General features: G+C 42.6%; 2 protein-coding genes across 2 annotated transcripts; both read left to right on the top strand.

Moving 5' to 3' along the window:
* Positions 1 to 2,074: 2,074 nt before the first annotated feature.
* Positions 2,075 to 5,649, top strand: prrg4 (proline rich Gla (G-carboxyglutamic acid) 4 (transmembrane)). The gene is made up of 6 exons (XM_041938407.1): positions 2,075 to 2,649; positions 2,758 to 2,921; positions 3,021 to 3,048; positions 3,509 to 3,647; positions 4,025 to 4,219; positions 4,365 to 5,649. Exons 1-6 carry the CDS (start codon positions 2,547 to 2,549, stop codon positions 4,390 to 4,392), a joined length of 657 nt encoding a protein of 218 aa, XP_041794341.1. The 5' UTR covers positions 2,075 to 2,546; the 3' UTR covers positions 4,393 to 5,649.
* Positions 5,650 to 6,705: 1,056 nt separating this feature from the next.
* Positions 6,706 to 18,744, top strand: qser1 (glutamine and serine rich 1). The gene is made up of 13 exons (XM_041942346.1): positions 6,706 to 7,073; positions 9,351 to 9,460; positions 10,050 to 10,184; positions 10,433 to 13,780; positions 14,818 to 15,122; positions 15,488 to 15,604; positions 15,701 to 15,834; positions 15,923 to 16,110; positions 16,198 to 16,335; positions 16,473 to 16,570; positions 16,868 to 17,014; positions 17,192 to 17,287; positions 17,452 to 18,744. The coding sequence occupies exons 1-13, from the start codon at positions 6,964 to 6,966 to the stop codon at positions 17,590 to 17,592; spliced, it is 5,067 nt and encodes a 1,688-aa protein (XP_041798280.1). The 5' UTR covers positions 6,706 to 6,963; the 3' UTR covers positions 17,593 to 18,744.
* The last annotated feature ends 891 nt before the right edge of the window (positions 18,745 to 19,635 follow it).

The following is a 19,635-nucleotide window of genomic DNA, read 5'->3' as shown; positions in this document are numbered from 1 at the left end:
TTTATTGTACAGCTGTTGATAATAGTTACTTTTCACAATACGATTTTACATAGAAAACACGTGTTATAATCTTATAAAAAACATTGTTCAAGGTTCAACTAGTGGTTTCCAACCTTTTTGTCTTGTGAACTCTTACAAAAAAGGCAGTGTCTAAATTGGGCCCCTTGTCATGTTTCACCATTTTCATCAAACATTGATTTCCACTTTCATATCTTAAACAGTTTCATTGAAATAACCATTAAATCAGTATCATGTCACAGTCCCTCAGATTGTGACTCCTTGGAGGGAGCCCGACTAAACTACCTTACTGTATGTGGAGTGTAGCTCCACCTCAACCAGCTACAGCAGTAAAATGCTGCTTTGACATTGATTCGTCAGTATGAAAAATGCAATATTGTAATATATAATATGTCAGTCAGCTGCCATTTGTTCTCCACAATGAGCACTTTGCTTCCTTTGTTGACCTTGTTGTACTTTTACTTAAGCAGGACTTTTACTTGTAATAGAGTATTTTCACATTGTGGTTTTGGTGCTTTTACTAAAGTCTGATTAGTTGTTCCACCACTGGTCACAATCCACTGTGTTTGAGCACAAACACCGTGGTGTGAGATGATGCAGAACCACATGAATTCCCCAGCAGTGAGGCATTATTAATCATTAGAACATTGATATGGTAGTATGTGGTCTAAGGTGGCATTATCATCTGACATCACCCTGTAGATAAAGTCTAGAGTTTCTCATTTTCTTCACCACGTTTCTTCATATCAACATTCCTCTGGGAAAATGTAAGACTCTGACAGTATCCAGAGATGTAGCCAAGAACAAGAGAGGGGCTCTCACTACCCTTCAATTAGCACCATCCAGTAGTCAGCTAGATAGTGTTCAATTGCATCCTATCTCTGCTTTACATAAACACTGGCCAAGAGGCCCAGAGGCTCAGAGGCAGATACGTGTATTTACATGGAGAGTGCGAAACATAAACACTATCATGGAGGATGGTTTGCCAGGCAGAATCGGAAACTTTATCTTCGCTGCTTGCTGTGTGTTTTGCAGTTTGTGTTGTCTCTGAAGTTGCTATAGTCACCATTCCTTGGGGCAGGAAGGCAAGCCACATGTATATTATCACAAATGCCTCTTCTCTGTCAAAATGACTCCAGAGCCGATTACAGAGCCTTTTCCCAAACAAGGCCTGTAAATAGTGAACCAGCCCCTGAGCTACTGAGAAATCATGAGAGAGGACGTTTCGTGCTTTTCAAAGAGTGCTGATGCAAAGATCAAAGATAGCATCGTGCTACAACAGTAATTTGCGCCCACCCATTTGAATTGAAGATACAACATTGTAAACATGAAAAAGACATGTTTAGGCTAAATTAGGTCATTTGTTCCTTTAAAGGGTCATTCAAGTCAAATGACCCTTTAAATCTCATCAAAGCTTAGCTGGCAATCTCAACCACAAGCAAAATGACTAAACATATGTCACAAAAGCATGATGTCAGTGTGTTCAGTGGAAAAGAGTTCAGATTAAGAGTTAAGGGCCTACTGCATCTGTTGCATGGTAGCACAAGTGTTAAAATATGTTTATTGTTTAGTACCATGTAAAAACTACAGCATCAACCTCATACAATACATATATTCACAGCTAGTGTGTTGAGATAGTGTGTGGAAAAAAGTCTTATTATTAGAATAAATTATTCATAAATTTTTGTTGGACTGTGTTTGGTCCTTTTAGTACAAAACAGGATATTTCCTCCTTTCCTTTACGTTTTAGCTGCTGCTCTTTTTTTTTTTGAGCAAATGTCTTTCATTGCAGCAATTAAACAAGCTATAAAAACATATGTCAGTAATAAACTCAGTAAGTCACTGAAAACTGCTTTCAAATGATCAACAGCAAAGGCCTAAAAATGATTTGGTGACTCAGAGTCAGCAGTCGGATGCGTGTGTAATCCCATGTAAAAACCTCTGTGAAAGCACTTTCACTTTCGTGGTTTCAGCCGCCATCTAGCGTCCACTCTGATTTACATAACTGATCATATTATCCAGGTAAGCGTGATCGATTGGTTGAGTCTGCGCAGGTAGTGTCGGGAGAGCTGAGGCCACGTCTGTTGGGAGTAAACAAAACCTTTATTCTTTTAACCTTCCAGAACTTTCTCGGGGGGGTTTCAGAGACTGCCACGGCTACACTTCACTGTATTTTGCCTTTGAAGGATGAGCCGCGTTAAAGTTTTTCAGAAGAAGTTGCTAAACACGGCTGTTGTTCGTGACTGTCGCTGAGCGTTTCCTGATTCATCGCATCAGCGTCGCGACTGGGACACGAACCTGCCGCTCCTCTAACATAAGTCTTATTTAGTCAGCGCTGGACTCTGCCCATCGTGAAGTGCCACTTTTCTTCATAGGTAATGTAAACTACAGGTATCCGGTGCTGTCTGGTCAAAGAAAGGCGTACACATAGCCGTTTGAGGAGCTTGGTGTGTTGTTAATGGTACTCTGCCCTCTGTGACGCCAATTAATGCCACACCCGCTATCCGCGCGCAAGTGCACGCGTGACCATGTTGCTTCATCTGTTCATACTCCTCCAACTCCTGTCCTGTGGAGATCTGACCTGTGTGAGGAGGCTACTGTCCACGCATGAAGGATCACAGGACCAAGAAGGTGAGATGCTGCAGTGAATAAACAGACTAACCCACCCTCTGCCCTCCCGCTCCAGTCAGCTTTTCTATCGGTTTCCCTTTTATTCACCTGTTCGGACGCGCTTCCCAGTGTTTGTAGATGACGGGGAGGCAAATTCGTTCCTGGGTCGCCATCTGCTGTTCAACCGGTTTGACTTTGAGATCTTCGTCCCTGGAAATCTGGAAAGAGAGTGTTATGAAGAAGTCTGCAATTACGAGGAGGCGAGGGAGGTCTTTGAGAACATCCCGGCCACAGTTAAGTGATGCTGTCCAGTCGCTTCATGAGCACGGAGGGGGCAGGAGGCCTCACAGCATTCTAAGTTCACCAAATCCTAATCATGTGTTGTTTTGCAGGATGACTTTTGGAAGAAATACACTGCAGGTAAGAGAGAGATTTAAATACCTCAATTTGTTGCTCAGATCAAATTAGACTTCAAATATAATGAACAAAGTAGTGCACAGATGCAGTGTGTGCTGTTTAGGAATACCTGTGCCTTGCCTGCAGCCAGGATAATTATGTTACTGGTGCTTTCAAAACCTGTTTCCCCACTTGTGAAACTTGGAGAATGATTGCTGCAACCCAATGTGTTGACCAAATTCCAACCGTGGAAATTACCTCTGCAACTCTCACGTATTTTGCACTAGTGATGAGCGCAAAACCCTGAAAAGGTCTAGTAACTGTACGAAAATCAGACTACATCAGCTCTCAAAGTAAAGAATCAGTATTGGATGAAAAAGAGGAACTGCCCTGTGATATTCAGGCGGTTACATTTTATACTGTCATAATGCCAAACAAGCTCAGTGCTGTCCAGTTCCTCACTTTGGCTGCCGATGATCCACAGACAAGGACAAGCGTGGTCGGGTTGATGTGACATCTCTCCTGGTAGGACTGATCGCTGGTGGCGTGGTCCTTGTTATCGTCGGCCTGCTGATCTGGTATTTCTGTCAAGGCAAATGCAAAGATGACCTTAGCCGTACCAAGTGAGTGAGAGGGTCCTTATTGCTATTAATGGAAGCTACATTATTCCTGCACACTTTTAAGTATATAGGACTACTGCCACCTTTTAGCTGAGGTACCTCCAAGGCTACAAACTACAGCACAACTCTTTTGCACTATTAACCCACGTACTTCAACAAAGTGACACCATCTATACTAACACAAATAATATTTCAGAGTCTGGACATTTTCATATGCAACTCAGGTTTTCACAGTGTAATTTGATGCTACTCTTGTCCTGTATCTATCAATGTCCTGTACATATGAAAGCAATGTGTGGTTCACAGTTGTTTGAGAAGAATATAACTGAAAAAGGTCACATATGAATGACATGATATATATGTCTACACTCCTCTTACAGCTCAATTCGGGTGCGGCCGAGGAGGAGTAATGCTTCTCTAATAATGCGACGGCTAGAAGAGGTGTCCTTACAACCTGTGCTCCCACCTGGACCCCCACCCCCTATGGAGGCAGTCGACCCCCCAGGGCTACCGTCCTATGAGCAGGCAATCGCTAGAAGTGGACAGCATGACGCACCACCTCCTCCCTATCCTGGGTATTTGCATATGCTTTTGTATTTTACAATTATGTAATAACTCGCTTTTCCAAGTTTTCTCATGAGCATTCATAATCCGTAATACAGTCACAGGCAGGTAATTCATGCATATGTTTATATCAACTTTTCTTATTCTTGGTTTTAGCTCAAGACATGGAAGTGGTCGCCGGTAGTATCTTCAGGACAACATATCAGCACGTCTGTCCCCATGATGCAGGCGATCTACGCTGTGCTGCTCTGCTTTACATTGTTTACCAGTTTTTTCATCATCACATGATTTGAAACGGTGCCTTATGCTTTCTGTTTATTGCTCTGATTAAGTTATATTTTTCCAATCAAATACTTCTAATCTTTCTGGCCTGGTTTCTTTCCTTAGCAGTATAAACTTGTCAGTTTTTAAGCTGCCCTTCCTTAACCTGCTTGTGCCAAAATGTAGTTTTGTGGGAACCTTTATTAACTATTTTCACAGATGTGATTACCCTTTGTAATATAACCCCAACCCTGTGAATAAGCTTTATTATACACCATACCCAGTTTGCTGCTGTTTGCCTAAATTAAAATGAAGAATCAGTAATGTAATGTAATAATAAGGAGAGCTTTAAATATGTACAGTAAGCCCTTAAGGAGCCGCTGCTTTCGATGGAGCAGTGTGGGAGGGCTAAGAGCGAGATCAGAATTATGTTTCATTACACGACAAGTATTAAATGCAGCTGAAGAGAGACAGAGTGATTTGTGCAGTCATACAGATAGATTTTAATGGCGTGATGGTTAATATTGTTAATATATTAAAGAAAATGCTTTTAAGGATAATACAAGTGTTTTTGATGCTCTGACTTACCAGCTTACTTAAAGGTTCACTTTGTACTTTAAGTATAATTTTTTTGTTAATGTTCGCATTTTCTTGCTGCTTTATAAAGTTCTAGAGTGTCAGGAAATGTTTGCTTGAGTCACCAACTAATGAGAATGCTCTTCTAATATGTGAAGTCATTTTTTACTTTTGGTATCGATCTACATTGTGGTTAATTATTACATGTACATTAAATGGAGGTGGAAGCTCTTCAAAGGTAGTTTTAAAACATTTTACACTTACACAGAAGAACATTTTTGCAGTCGTACGATTACAGCTGTGATGAACACGAGAGCTACAAAAAATATGTCAACAAAATATGCAAACAATGCAGTAAAACTGTTTGCCCAACATGTCCAAAACAAAGTAACTCATTTAACTGTAGTTTATATGAGCATTATATAAGCCTGTGTGTCATTTTCATTAGATGATATGGAAACACAAGAGTTAAGATGTTATTATGTTCCTATAAATTACCTGTACCAAAGTTTCATTATGACAGGGATGGCTTTGTTGAAGCCGATGTGAAGCATAACTACTTGAAATGAAAATCTTTTATAGCTGTTTTAAATAAAATTGATATTTTAATTATTTTTTGTCCCATCTTTCAGCTGTGTGTGAGGTGTTGTGTATGTGTGCGCACGATGGATCTGTACTCTAGAGTGAATATGATCAGATTAAAAATGTATGTATTTATGTTTTCTAAACAAAAATCACAATGCAGTTAATGTAATTTCCAAAGTACAAAGATTTTGGACCAAAGCAACTATCACCGTCTTGGGTCACTTTCAGGTTTGAACATGTGTTCTACATATTTCACATACAGTCCCAGTTAGAAAGGCTGAAAACTGCATGAATTGGCTGTTGTTGTTTTGAATGCTCCACATGAGGTTACCTTATTTTAAAACAGTAATACAGGGAACACACATATAGAGTTATTTTTTTTCTTCTGTAATAAACTGGTAAAAAGGTATTCCTTACATCAAAAACACAAAGCACACATTATAAGGTGTACAGGGGAAAAGTCAACAGCTCCAGGCCAGAGAGTGGATTCCATTTCATGTTAAGATATTCAGTAAAATATTGGTATTTGTAATTTTCACAGCCTCTGGATTTATAGAAAAAGAATAGAGTCAGTGGAAACGTGTGACCTCTTTTGTAAATACCTGTGAATTTATAATGTTTATGTGCAATTTAGCTGTTAAAATTTAACTATTAGGAATATAAAGCTGTGAATTCAAATTTATGTCACATTCAAAAATGCCAAATAGTGGCCTACATGTTGACTGCTTTTTAATTTTCATGAGTGACTCCAGTGACATCCACAACAGAAGTTATCAAAAATCGTTGTCTAAATCATTGTTATTGAATTCACTGGTGGAGTTAAACGACGGAATACGCAGGGCTATTAATGATAATTCTAATGAAAACACCCAAGCATTGCCAGGTTACACCAAGCCGTGTCGTATGGGGTTTTTTGGTGTTCAGAGTTGCATACAAATCTTTTGTATCCCAAGTGATCTGAAGAAACTTGCAGGTGGGAAACATTTAGCTCAACTTTTAGGTGGAAGGAAGGAAAACTACAAAACTTCCAGGCAATGTCTGCGGTGCATCCTGGGAAATAAACTAACATGGGTACGTGAAACCATGCAGGGCTTGCACGGCTCCCTGTGACGGGAGATTAAGAAAAATTAACGAAATCACTCAGACGGCAAAAGGTACACTTTTGATCCGGGATATAGCACAGCTTCACGGCGGCTTTGCGGACTGTGCAGTGCGCTGGCGGGACTGCGTGCCCTGGTCGGTCGTTCGGTCGCTCGGTGGGTTGGACCCGGGCTGCTACGATGCGTGTCCGCTGCTCCACGAAGCTCCGTCGGGGAAGTGAATCTTTCACCGGATGATGGACAGGAACTACCCGACCTCCAGCTTTGCGGACGCGCTGGCTCCACCAGCACAGACCGTAGCTTCTTGGGCCTATGACCGCAGCACAGCTAGTGTCAAGCCAAGGTAAAAGATGAAGGAGAGGGCACCTTCTGAAGGAAATCTCGGTGATGGAGGGCCTAGCTGTTTTAGCAAAGTGTAGAGGTCTTTGTTGGTATCGGGAGCAGTGGACGAAGTGGAGAAATTTCGGAATTTGATCGGAGTTGGAGAGGCTTTCACTTGTCAGTGCTTTCGTAGCCGTGTTACTCCCACCTTGCTAGTTTTCGCTAGCACACCGTAGCCTCAGCATGGTCATGTACAGAGTTAGTACAAACTAGAGAGGAATTAATTTTGTATCTTTACGAAGTTGAATTGCCAGAAAGCCTAAATTGTCGTTTTATCGGCCTGTTTTGTTCACCCACAGGTGCTCGCTAAAGCCAAAACAAGATAGGTAACTAGCTACCAATGCTAGTCATGTCAGTCATGGCACTTGAAATAAGTGGGAACGTTACATAGCTAACTTATTGGTGTTGTTACCCAAAAGCTAAGAGACGACGCGTCGACGTCTGTAGCTACAGGTTTGTCATTATTTTAGTTTTCATAGTGAGAGATACTTTGCTTTCTTTGAGTATTTTAACTTACATTACATTTTATAAAATGCAGAGTAAGTGTAACAGTAAAACCTGTCAAAGTTGTAGTAGAGTTCTTACTTTTAGTCAAATTAAAGACTGTTATATATTGTTCTGCATGTAATGAAAAGGCAACATGCTTAATGACAAAGTTGTAGCAACTGCTGCAATTAAGTCAGACTGCTCACAGACAGCAGCAAAAATAGCAACACTTCAGTTAATGTACACGAAACCATCCGTAAGCATAAAGATGAAGGGCAGAGCAGCTGAAGTCAAGTGATCCTCTACAGAAATAATCTAAGCATTCTGCAGTAAAATATGCCATGTATGTACTGATTACAGGTACCGAAATGCTAAGATTACCAGAGTTTCCTTGTGTCATCACAGTAAGACCCAAATAGCAAGAGTTTCTGGCTGTTTCTGTTGCATGCATTTGTTATTACTGCTGGCGAAACTGATCATCTGATATACACTCAGTGGCCACTTTATTAAGCACGCCTGTAAAGTCTGATGCAATGAAAGACTACAGCTCAGCCACAAATTCTACTTTTACGAAGACAATAATAAATTTGATTGACACTGTCAGTGATAATTAAACTGTGTTTAGCATTGAGGCTGTAGTGATGTTGTATGGGACTGCATCATATAGAGAGGTGTTTCTAATGTTTTGCCCACCCCCATTTACACACATTTCACATTTGATTTCAACATTATATTGTAGTGCAGTACAACACCACCGCTAACTACGACCTCAGTAATAAACATTCAGTTTCTCTCTGGCAACACCTCTCTGGCAGGATCAACAAAAATGGAACATTGTAATCTTCAGAAATGTGAAATATGTGGCAGGGAGTACGTATTGGGCTTGCTTTGTCAACTTTCTAGTCAAATAGTTGGGAAGAGTTGCGTAACAAAAGATTGCCGGTGTTATGTGTGTCTGTTGACGGGACCAGAAAAAGAAGCGGATGATTCCCTTTCACCTCTGTGTTGTTCCACAGATGTTTACCTTCTGGCAGAAAGGGAACGCATTGGATCAGGCTAGCTGCATCTGATTACCTCTGATTTTATTTCTGTTTCCTGTGAATTTTCTCCTGGGAGAACATAGACATATGTCAGAAATTAGACTTTTTTCCCCTAATTGGCTCAGGCAAACTTTATTATCATACATCACACTAAGTACAGTAATCCATTTTTATTGTTGGGCAACAACAGTTACCGGTGAATTCACAAACCACGCTTACAGTTATAACAGCCATCCAGATTTTTACAAGTAAACAATGAACCTCTTAAGTATCGTTGTTTACTGTAGAGTGGTTAATGTAGAATGCAAACTCATACGCCATAGATAAAAATTTGCCAACATCGGGCCTGTAGTTGGGTCCTCTCAGATGAATATTGCTAAAATGTTAATGGCCTCTTATCTGTTGTTTTACTAGCGTCGACAGGCAAGCAGGCTGTTCCTGACAAATGGATGTTCTGTTTTGTTATTCATATTTGTGGTAGCCTTAAGGGTGTGCTATATTTTGTCTGAATAACTTGCCTTTCTGACTGACTTTCTGCTATCACACACCAGTAGCAGCATGAGCCCTTGCAACATTCATGAAATAATTCAAGAAATCATTTGGCCATTTTTTTTACTACATCAGTTGCACACGTAGGGTTTTGGTTGAATCACGTATCACTGCTGCTGTGAAGATGAGAGCTCTCATGTATGTGTTTGTGTTTGTTGATGCAGTTCCAGTTATGGTGCAGCACACCTTGATGCGGAGCTCCTCCAGCGGCAGAACTACACTTCCACCCACCAGCTTCCCACCTACACTACTTCACACCTCCCTGCAGCAGCAGGTGAGTTATGAATGCTATACACAGTTGTTTTTAGAAGGTCAGCTCACCCAAATTATAATCAACTTACTTTGACACCTATCCATACATATTTTTGGTTTTATTTATATTGGCTTTTTGAGGTATCCCCCTGTGTTGAGTGTGTCACCAATCAAATGGTGGATATAAATATATTTCATTTGTGGATCTCAAAACATTGAAAACTACATTTTTAAAAACGTAACAGTATTGGACCTGGATAACACACAGACCTTTTGTGGACAGTTTTAATTGGGGCAATTACTTCATTAGTTCCTCCTTTCTGTTATACATTTTTTTTCTGCACGTCATTTTTAAATGCTTTAAGCACCGCAAACTTAATTCTTTCCACATTTATTGCATTAGGGTGGAGGCAGAAATCTCAGAAGCAGATATCCCAGACCTTAGAAAATGAAGCCAAAACTGTCTGCATGAGCAGATATTCAAGCCCATCTAATACAGGGTTTTTGCATTTTGTGTCACGTAACCCTGTTAAGGCTCTTATTTACTTGGCACGTTTTGACTTTGCCCATTTCTGTCATTATCCTCCTTTTCCTCTTTTCACTGTCAACAGCACTTGATTCAAGTAGTAATACTTCTGAGACCTCAATCATGAGCTTCCTGTCGGCCATGGAGTCTAGAACCCTTCAGGCTGGTCCTGTTAGTGCCTCACTGCTTCCTCCTTTCAGACCTCCATCATGGCCTGCTGGTGAGAATACATCCACTCATTCACTGGTGTAATTATGCATGCATCACCTGTTGACATGGAGTTGCTGTATTGTTATTGTTAATTGTTATTGTTAAGGCGTTTTTTTTGTCAAGAAAGCCAAGTTTATATATGGTGTTTATATGTATTTGTGAGAAAAATATTTACTGTGTAAACAGGTTTAAGTTATTATGTTTGGGTTATATCCCTTAATGTTGCCTGTCTCGTCTTCTCTATTCTGTGCAACGCAGGTACCAACTCCTCCTCCACAGAGCTGTATTTGACCGGTGCCCTGCCTTCTACTGCCACTTTCCCCTCTCCTGCTGCTCTGTCGTCCTATCAGCACACTGGTGCCTACCCTTCCAGGAGTTACGCTACCAACCCTTCCTTGGCTGTCCAAGATCCTGCCTTCAGCACTTCTACCAATGGCCTGTTTTCTCACCATGATCCCCTCCTCCATCTCAAACCAAGCCAGACTGTCCTCCCCACTGCACTGGCATTCAACCATCTCTCTGCCCCCACTTTGGGCTTGGCTCTGCCTGTCCAGTCCTCCACTTACCGGTCTGCCCAGGAATCGGCTCCCCACCTCCTGCAACCCCAGTTTAGCCTGCTACCTTCTACCCTGCCTGCCCCTCATGGTACCCCACAATCTTACGGGGCCACGGTTTTCTCAGGCTCTATTGAAAGAGCTCTTCAGCGTGAATGTAGTGTGATCAAACACCACCAGAGGCCTTCCAGCAGCCACGCGGCCTCCGAGCAGTTGCCTAGTTCAGAGCACTCCTTACAGGGGTACTTTGGCTCTAGCAGTGAAGTGGATGTGTCCTACCAGCAGGACCCGTCCCGTCAGACCCCAGTGTCCTGCAGCCCTTCCACAGGAGCAGATTCCGTTCAAGGGGTCAGTCGTGCTCCACAACCCAAGACAGACTCAGTAACTCAAGCTTATTCGTCCACGTCGTTGCCGAAGGCTAAAGACTGCTCTTCCAAACTAGCTCCACACCCTTCTGGGGGTGAGGAGAGTCATGAGCATTCTCAGAACCATACAAGAGGGTCTCCTGAGCATTATTCCTCCCCAGGACAGAAGCAGAATTCAGTGATTGCTAATCAGCAGTCTGTCCAGCTATCTAGCCTAATGTCCAGTAGTCTGTCCCAAACCTACATCACCCCCCACACTCAGTCACAGCCCTCCCATTCCACCTCAGACAAACTTTCTCCCCTTTACAAGACTCTGCCTTCCCTCTCCAGCCAGTCTGACAATGTGGCATCGGTTAGTCAGACTCTTGTTTACTCCTCCAGTCCCGGGCTGAGCCAGGAGCAGGAGATTCAGTACGGAGCCCAGGTCCAGGGCTTGTGTCAGGGGAACCTCTCTGAGAGTTACCCCATATCTCACTCTCAGGGTGCCCCAAATGTGACTTTTACATCTCAGTCACAGGGGCAAGCTTCAGTGACTCAGTCTCAGAGCTACGCCACAGGACAATCTCTTAACCAATCCCTTAACTCGTCTTACCCACCCACATGTGTGCGGAGTCTGCCCACATCAAATTCTACACAGGATTACACCCTGATGCAGGCCTCGGTGGGAGGTAAAACACATGACACACTATCCCAGCAGCAGACACCGCCCCATAAATATGTTTTGTCTACACCGTTGCCTACCTACTCTTCAACTGCTCAAGCCTTACACAATAACATCAGATCCTCAATACAGGACATAAAGCCATCGTATGGCAAACAGAAACTTGAAGAGCTTCCTATCCAGGACATAGATGCTCTTCAGCAGGCCCCTATGGAGGCCTCTGCTGCAGCTAACAGTTTGTCCGCTCACAACAATGTCATCTATGTTGTTTCAAAAATGGACGAACATCACAAAACACAAAGTGTCATCCGAAGCAATTCACGTTCTGATGACCAGCTCATGGGACTAGGTCATACAAACACAGCACAGGTGAAGGGTGAAAGGATGGGTTCTCTGAGCCAACAGCACATTCATTTAAGTGGTACCAATGGTCAGGAAATTGGCAACACAAAAACTACAAACTCCAATATTGTATCTTCACATGTACCCCTCAGCTCCGAGCAGCTCAAGCAGCACCCTCTCCATCTCAAATCCCCTGAGCCACATCAACAAAACCACCAGAATCATAGTCAGTCCCAGAGCCAGACCCCGTCAGCCCACACCCAATTTATCACCGTCCCTAGCACACAGGTTCTCCTCGAGCATAACCAGATGATTCTACTCCAACAGCCCCTTGTGCACCATGGGCAGAACACTTCAAAGGTGGTATCGATGCAAGGTATCCAACCAGCCCAAGATATGTGTCCTGTTCAAGTCCAGTATCTTCACATGGACCGAGAACTGCTGGGTCCCAGTGTCACTGAAACCCAGAGTCAGCAGGGCACAGTAGTGTCTGAAGAGAGCTCAGGGTGCCCTGATTCCTCTAAACACCACTACAGCCAGTCGGCAAATCAGCAACCAAGTGATGCTAAGAACCACTTTGCTCTCAACTCCATATGCTTCCCGGACTCCATGCTACTAGCTGATGACAGAAATATCTTGTCAAATGTTGACGACATTCTGGCTGCCACGGTGGCGGCCTGTGGCGTCACCCCACAAGACTTTGTCAAAGCTACATCCTCTGCTGAGGCTGAAATGGCAGTGATGGCGAGCCCAGTTGATTCTAAAGGTCACTTCCAAACTGTGGATATAAGGCACATGTCACCCAGTTTCTCCTCAGGGCAACATCCAATCATCACCAACACTAACTCCCACACCATGACCATGACACTAAATGGAGCTCAGATGGCCACAGACTGTCAGGTTCAGTCTGTTCACCATAACAACAATTCTGAGCTTGACATAAATGGAGATGGAGGGAGCTCTGAGAATGACTATCACTTAGCCGGGCAGGTGTATGACCCCTCAGGTCTCCAGAACAGAGTCAAAGGGAATGCAAAGTGTATTAAAACAGAAGATGGCCTCATGGAATGCCCTGGTGGTGAAGATTTTCCCAAAAAGAAGGCTCGCTCCAAGTCCTTGACCAAGCCATGTGGTCCTGAGGAGGATAGTGGACAGGCCAGACCGGCCAAGCGCGGCGGGCAGGCAAAGCGGCAAAACTCCAGGGGCAGTGATGTCAGCTCACCATCTTCCTCACACAGTGTATATGATGGTTGTTTGCAGCAGGAGAGAATCAGGCAGAAGATCCGTGAAGTGGAAGAGAAACAGCCAGAGGTCAAAACTGGCTTCATTGGCTCCTTCCTCGACTTCATCAAATCTGGCCCGAAACAGCAATACTCTGCAAGCCCTACACGAACTATTAGTCGCCCAAGAAAGCCCTGCACCTCATCCAAACCAATGCCATGTGCTTTGCCTGCTTTGCCTCCCAAACTGCAGACTCTGCCCGGGCCGTTGGTTCCCCAGGAGAGCCGAGGAGTGAGCTGTCAGCAGAAACGTCTGGATGAAGATCTGCAAAAGAACTTGGAGACTCTGCCGTCGTTCAGCTCAGATGAAGAGGAGAACACTGGGAAGAACCAGGCCCTGAGGAACAGCATCAGCTCAGCACTTTCAGCTCTGGATGAGTCTTCAGATCGGAAAACCAGGACAGGTAATGATCCCCGGCTTAAGCTTGTCAAGCATTACCAATATAGTTTAGTGTTATTATTCATCTATTGAGAGTGTTTTTGATTCTAATGTGTTTTGTTTGAAAATACATCAGCGTTATAAGAACTTCTTTAAATGACAGAAACCATCTTTGAGAAAAATGAATGTAATGTGTACTTTGATGGGTTTTTTAGTTTGGCCCATGACCTAACATGGAAGGGGCGGGGTTATACTGCAGCCAGACACCAGGGGGTGATCGAGATGTTTTGGCTTCACTTTTGGGTAGCTGTCATGACAGCGGTTCAGATCGATGTCAAAATTGCATCCCCCTGTCCAACACCCCAAATGAATAGAAAATAAATATACAATATAGAAGAAAAGCAGATAAAATTAGCACCAGCTTCTGGGACTTGATAAAATGTTTGGTGGTATTGACAGATTTTGGTCAGTATCAAAGCAGTATTGAGATTTGATACCTAACTGTACAGTCAATGCACTGGATGGATGTGAATGGATGAAGTTAATAAAGCTTGTCCAGACTCCTGTCAGAAATGTCACACAAAGCTCTGGAGGTGTTGTTTATGTACAGTTCTGTAGACACTGAAGTGCAAAGCGGGGAAATTGTTGCCAAGCTACCATTATCCATCTAGTCCTCAGCTAAAAAATGTGTAGTAATATGTATTAAGATTGTTCTGGTTGTTGGTTGGTCATAACGTTGAAGTGCCACATATGTTTAAATCACGCACTAACCTTTGTTAAGTGTTGTCTGTCTCATCGTTGTTGTTATGCTTTCTCGCAAAATCAACAGTATTCTTTTTGCAGTGCTGTTTCTTTTAAACTTTCTCATACTTAAGACATAAATAATGACCTTATTGTCATTGTTCTTTTGGTAATATGCTTTAATATGCATTATCTGTGAACTTGAGTTTTTTTTTCCCTCTGTAATGAATGCTGATATATTTTATATATGTGGTGTTTGTTTAATTTTTTTTTCTTTCTGTTTTTCTTCAACATATTCATATATTTGCAACCTTTCTCCAGATAACCAAATCGCTGTTTCGATGATGAAGCCAGACCCAGTTCCTGTCATGCCACACACTGTCACCAAGACCTGTTTGTCCCAGATAGCCACTCCTGCGCCAACAACAAATGCTGTCTCAGCAGGGACTCTGTTCGCAGCCAAAGAGGAGTCCAAAGAGACCCCGGCAGGCCAGTTGGCCGTGCAGCTGATTAGTGTGGCCATCGAGGGGCTGACGGACGAGGAGCTGTCGGACAGCGGAGGGGAGGGAATGTACCGGGAGAGAGATGAGTTTGTCGTCAGGAATGAGGATATTGAAATCTTGAAGGTACAGCCTAGAAAAACATGGTTGGAGAATGAATGTTTGTTAGCATGCATTTTGGCCTTAAAATAGAAAGGGTTGTATAGGTGAGGATGCTTGTCGTAAATGTTGAATGTTAGAACTAAACTATATTGTCTTGTGGCGGTGCAATGGACCTTATTTAATGAACATCTGTCATTTAGGGCCACCCTAAATGCCACCCACCACTTTTCCTGTAACACCTAAAGGGCTTCATCTCAAATTTTGGAAGGACAGTCATATCCGATCTTGTGCACACTCATTGCTGAACATTCATTGTTACATTTTCTTATACTGCAACTGTTACTACATACCGAAGCCTGTTCTGCAAGGTGTCATTTTCATGTGTCCAGGTGACGATGAGAACAGGCAGTGAACCTCCAGCCATCTGGAAAGTCCAGAAGGCTCTGCTGCAGAAATTTGTGCCTGAGTTGAGAGACGGAAAGAGAGTCTTCTCAGCCACAAACAGTGTAAGTAAAAGCAGACACAGCAGTTTGCATGTAGGAGCATTAGATCATTCAGTTTTTCCGTGATAGCTAACATGTTGTTTTTCTTTGTGTGTGTAGTATCTTGGATACTTTGGTGACGCCAAGACAATGTACCAGAGGGTATATGTGAAGTTCTTGGACACAGTTAACAAAAGGGAGTATGTACGAGTTTGTAGTCGAAAGCCACGCTGCAAGCCTATGAACTCACTGAGGTACGCTAAGATTGTCGACTGATGTAATTAAAGTACTTTTATAAACATGATTCTTCAGTGGTGTCACTTTCTTGGTTCTTCCATTCAGGGGCGTTCAGGTAAAAACTTTGCTGGGCTTGACAGCAGCCCCTTCTGCAGTCTCCCAAAGCCAAAAGCCTCGACCCAAACAACCCAAGCCCAGAGCAGAGCCCCCGCCTAAGAAGAGGAGGAAATGGAAGGAGGAGTTTTCACCTACTGCCTCGGGATCATCTGCAGAAGAAGGCGGTGAAGATGATGGTGAGGAAGGTTTTTGACTTCTCTCATTGAACCTCCTCTCCCTCTCACCCTGCTGATCTTCGATCTCTCTCACACACACACTCTTAGAGTTAAAACCTCCAGTGCCGTTTGCTTCCCGGTTCCTCAACACGCGAACCATGAAGGAGACATTCAAGAGCTTTGTGGAACTGCTCATTAGTGTCGCCTTGGACGAAGATGTGATGACGGCACTTGAGAGGGAAAACGGTACGTGAACTGGCGTTCTGGGCATTAAGCTATTGGCTTAATAATGGGCCAAAAACTGAATGGTAAAAATGAGACAACAAGGGTTAGGTGAGTCAGGCAGTGGACTAAAGCTTTGCACACTTGTTATCTTGTTTCAGATGAGTTGCTGCTGCCTCATATGAAAAAAGTGGATGGGATGATCACAGACAACAGGAAACGCCTGCTTCACAAACTGCACATAGGGCAGGTCTTAAAGGTGGGTGTGTCTTTGAAACTGCATATTACTGGGTTGGTGTGAGTTCTCTGCAAAAGCACTGGAAGGATTGTTTTGAAATGTGATGACAGAGTTTACTATTATCAAGTGCCTCTATTCTGTACTGTATCTCTTCAATTACTTCGGTCAAAACATAAACAGAGACAGCCACTTTTTTGAGGAGACTAGTGTTATTTCAGTATTGACTCTACATCTATTTTGATGACAGAGAAAAACAAAGGTGCAGATTCTTGGCCACAGTGTATGAACCTAAGTGACGCCCCTGTTCTGTGTCTTCAGACGGCTTTAGACAATTTCCCAGAGATCTCAGTGGTGACTGAACTGAAGAAGGATGGTGAAACCCCAGCGTTTAAAGTGCGTCTCAGTGGGAAGTCGTACAACAAGAAAACAATGAAGCCCCACAAGATGCATAACAAAGTGCCACAGGTAAGACATGTTTTGGTAGAACTTACTGTGGTGTCAATATATGTCCAGCAGGGGGCACAGTGTCACTATTTTGTTGTTTCTATTCATGTTGTCTCTTACTGGACTAGTATTTGACAAAAGTAGAACTTTTCAATTGTCCTTGAAAGGCGTTTATGACTTTGTTTTTTCTCTTTCTAGGAGTACACGGTGGACCAGCAGAGAACCCAGTGGTTCTCTCTGTACCACTCTTTGCAGCATTACAAGTACCACACATACCTCATGTGTAAAGACGAGGTGAGACTTGGTTGTACATGTGCATGCTTGCTGTGCTCGCGTGTGTTGATGCAGTGTAGATTTTAGTCTGTGACGAGTAATCATTTGGTTTGAGTTAATGATGCTAATTATTGTGGTGAAACTTTGCTGCATTGAACTCTTCTGTTTGTGGTCCTGCCCTACAGATCGCGTCTCTGCGGGTGCAGGCAGGGGACCTGGGGCAGGAGGAGACGGTACAGAAGTGTCTGCAGAACGGAGCTTGGGTAGAGGGGCTCTTCGATCGCTTTGGAGAGCTAATTAATCAAGTGCAGCAGGTCTGCCGATGATCCAGCCTTGACTTTGGTTTAAAAAGAAAACTGCAAGCAGGTCCAAGTCCAACAGTTAAGAACAAGAGGATGCCTCCAGCTCAGAATGGCAGCAGGGAAGGATAGAGTAAGTCTGTCCTTCCGGCCACAGAGTGATATGAATCAGGGACCTGTCAGCCAACTTGCCTGAAAGACATTCAGAGGCCTGTGGCCTAAAAGTGGCAGCAGGTGAACAGCGGAATAGCAGTCATGTTTATAGTCTGCATCACTGCATCCCAGAGGAAAAAGCAGTAACTTGATCAAAAGAGGGCAAGGACTTTGTTTCTGGAAGCATTTTGGAAGATTTCCTCTTACTGCTCATCCTAGTCTTTGTAGGTTTTTTTAGTTACAAGCCCACTTTTAATGGGCCTTTTCATATATTTGTAAAATTTCTTTTTCTTTTAAATGCCACATCATAACCAGTGAGTATGCACTAGATAGAAAGCAGTCGACATAGGAAGTAGAGCACAGCAAATTAAAATGCAGAAATCTGATTTCCAACAGTTATAACAAGCCTTCATCAATCATTTGATAAGTAGGCTCACATACAGAGAAGCTGATTTATTGTAAAAAACAACAAAAAAAATCTCTATATATTATATATAACCGTAGCTATATACTGTTTGTAAAACATCCATTTTGTAATGGAGCGCCAACTTATATATAATGTACATTTTGTATAAAAGAACTGGGAGGTGGGAACTGCAGCAATTCTCTTAAGGAGGAATTTAGTAACTATATACTGTATCTATATCGTGGTTTAACTCTGTTTCAGATACCCCTTTGCTCATAAGATGCAGGTCAGTGCTGTTCCAGTACTGATTTTTATGAATTTTGTTAATCAAATATTATTACCTTGACTTATCTGAGGATAAATTGAAATAAACAAAAGTTGTCTTTATACTCCTTTACACACATAGCCCACATTTTATGACAAATAGATATATATTTTTCACAGAGGTAAATATTGTTATGTTCTCTTGTTCATTACAATTTCTGAGAGACTTTTTCATTGTTTTTTCACAGTTTTCCAAAATGGACTCTTTATAATATAGTCAGTTACCAATTTTATGCTATCAAAAAAATAATCTTGTTCTTTACAGATGCAGTTTGTAAATAAAGTTCCGCATGTAGTCGGTTTTCTTGCTTTCGTATGTTTTGTCTGAAGTGGTTCCAAACCATATGGGGGTCAGGTTTTGAAATTGCCGAGAAGGTTTTCCCACAAACCTCATTACATTTGGAGCTACAGCGCCTTATTGTTAGAAATCTTGCAATATGCATCCTTTCTGCTAGATGAGTAAGTAACAGTAGGAAATGAGTGGTTGCTTTATGAGAGCAATTCCATCGCAATGTCTTAGACGTCAAAATAGAAAATGGATTGTCTAATTTCACAACATGATGCCTGAAGGAAAACTACAAGATAAGACCGCTGTCAGCAACATTTAAATCACATGGAGAATCACTATTGGGCCATTTTAAATCTCAGAGGAACTACGCTTCACTTAACTACGCTCCTAGAAAGTAAATGCCTAAAAAGCAATGGCTGCCTTTATCAAGAAATGGGTGGATTAGACTGCAGGATGAAAACACTTCTGAACAGGAGATTCTGAGCACAGTCTGAAGGTGTCGGTGAACTCTGAAGACGGTGTTTGGCACATGAGGTTTTGCTGCGGTGCACAGGATGTGATGAACAGATGATGAGTGTGTGAGAGTCTGATTATCATCCTTCATTAGACAGTTTGTCTCTGACACCATAAAACCTCCAGAAGCCTCATCACTGAGTCTTTGCATCCCAGTGAAGTCCAACCAACACTTATCAGAACTGTACTTCCCTGGTTTGCTTAATGTACTTACTAATTACAGCTGCTGGTCTCAACCACGCACTCCCCCAACTCTTCAAAAAAAAAAAAATCATTTTTCCTCAGCTCAGAGACATCAGTTAATGTTAAACTTCACCTGCTTGCTGGAGTGTGCAGTTCAGATTCTGGAGGGGAGGGGTCGAGATAATCGCCCACCATGCTCTCA

This window comes from Chelmon rostratus, chromosome 1, assembly GCF_017976325.1.
Source record: "Chelmon rostratus isolate fCheRos1 chromosome 1, fCheRos1.pri, whole genome shotgun sequence".
NCBI lineage: Eukaryota > Metazoa > Chordata > Actinopteri > Chaetodontiformes > Chaetodontidae > Chelmon > Chelmon rostratus.
This window is presented reverse-complemented; position numbering and strand designations above follow the sequence as displayed.

What these genes read in the sequence shown, in the direction of transcription:
- prrg4 (XM_041938407.1), top strand. Translation starts at nt 2,547, where the DNA reads ATGTTGCTTCATCTGTTCATACTCCTCCAACTCCTGTCCTGTGGAGAT. An exon ending in AGGATCACAGGACCAAGAAG is followed by an intron (nt 2,650 to 2,757) that starts GTGAGATGCTGC and finishes CGCGCTTCCCAG; the next exon opens with TGTTTGTAGATGACGGGGAG. An exon ending in CCACCTCCTCCCTATCCTGG is followed by an intron (nt 4,220 to 4,364) that starts GTATTTGCATAT and finishes TCTTGGTTTTAG; the next exon opens with CTCAAGACATGGAAGTGGTC.
- qser1 (XM_041942346.1), top strand. Translation starts at nt 6,964, where the DNA reads ATGATGGACAGGAACTACCCGACCTCCAGCTTTGCGGACGCGCTGGCT. An exon ending in AGAAGGCGGTGAAGATGATG is followed by an intron (nt 16,111 to 16,197) that starts GTGAGGAAGGTT and finishes ACACACTCTTAG; the next exon opens with AGTTAAAACCTCCAGTGCCG. An exon ending in ACATAGGGCAGGTCTTAAAG is followed by an intron (nt 16,571 to 16,867) that starts GTGGGTGTGTCT and finishes CTGTGTCTTCAG; the next exon opens with ACGGCTTTAGACAATTTCCC.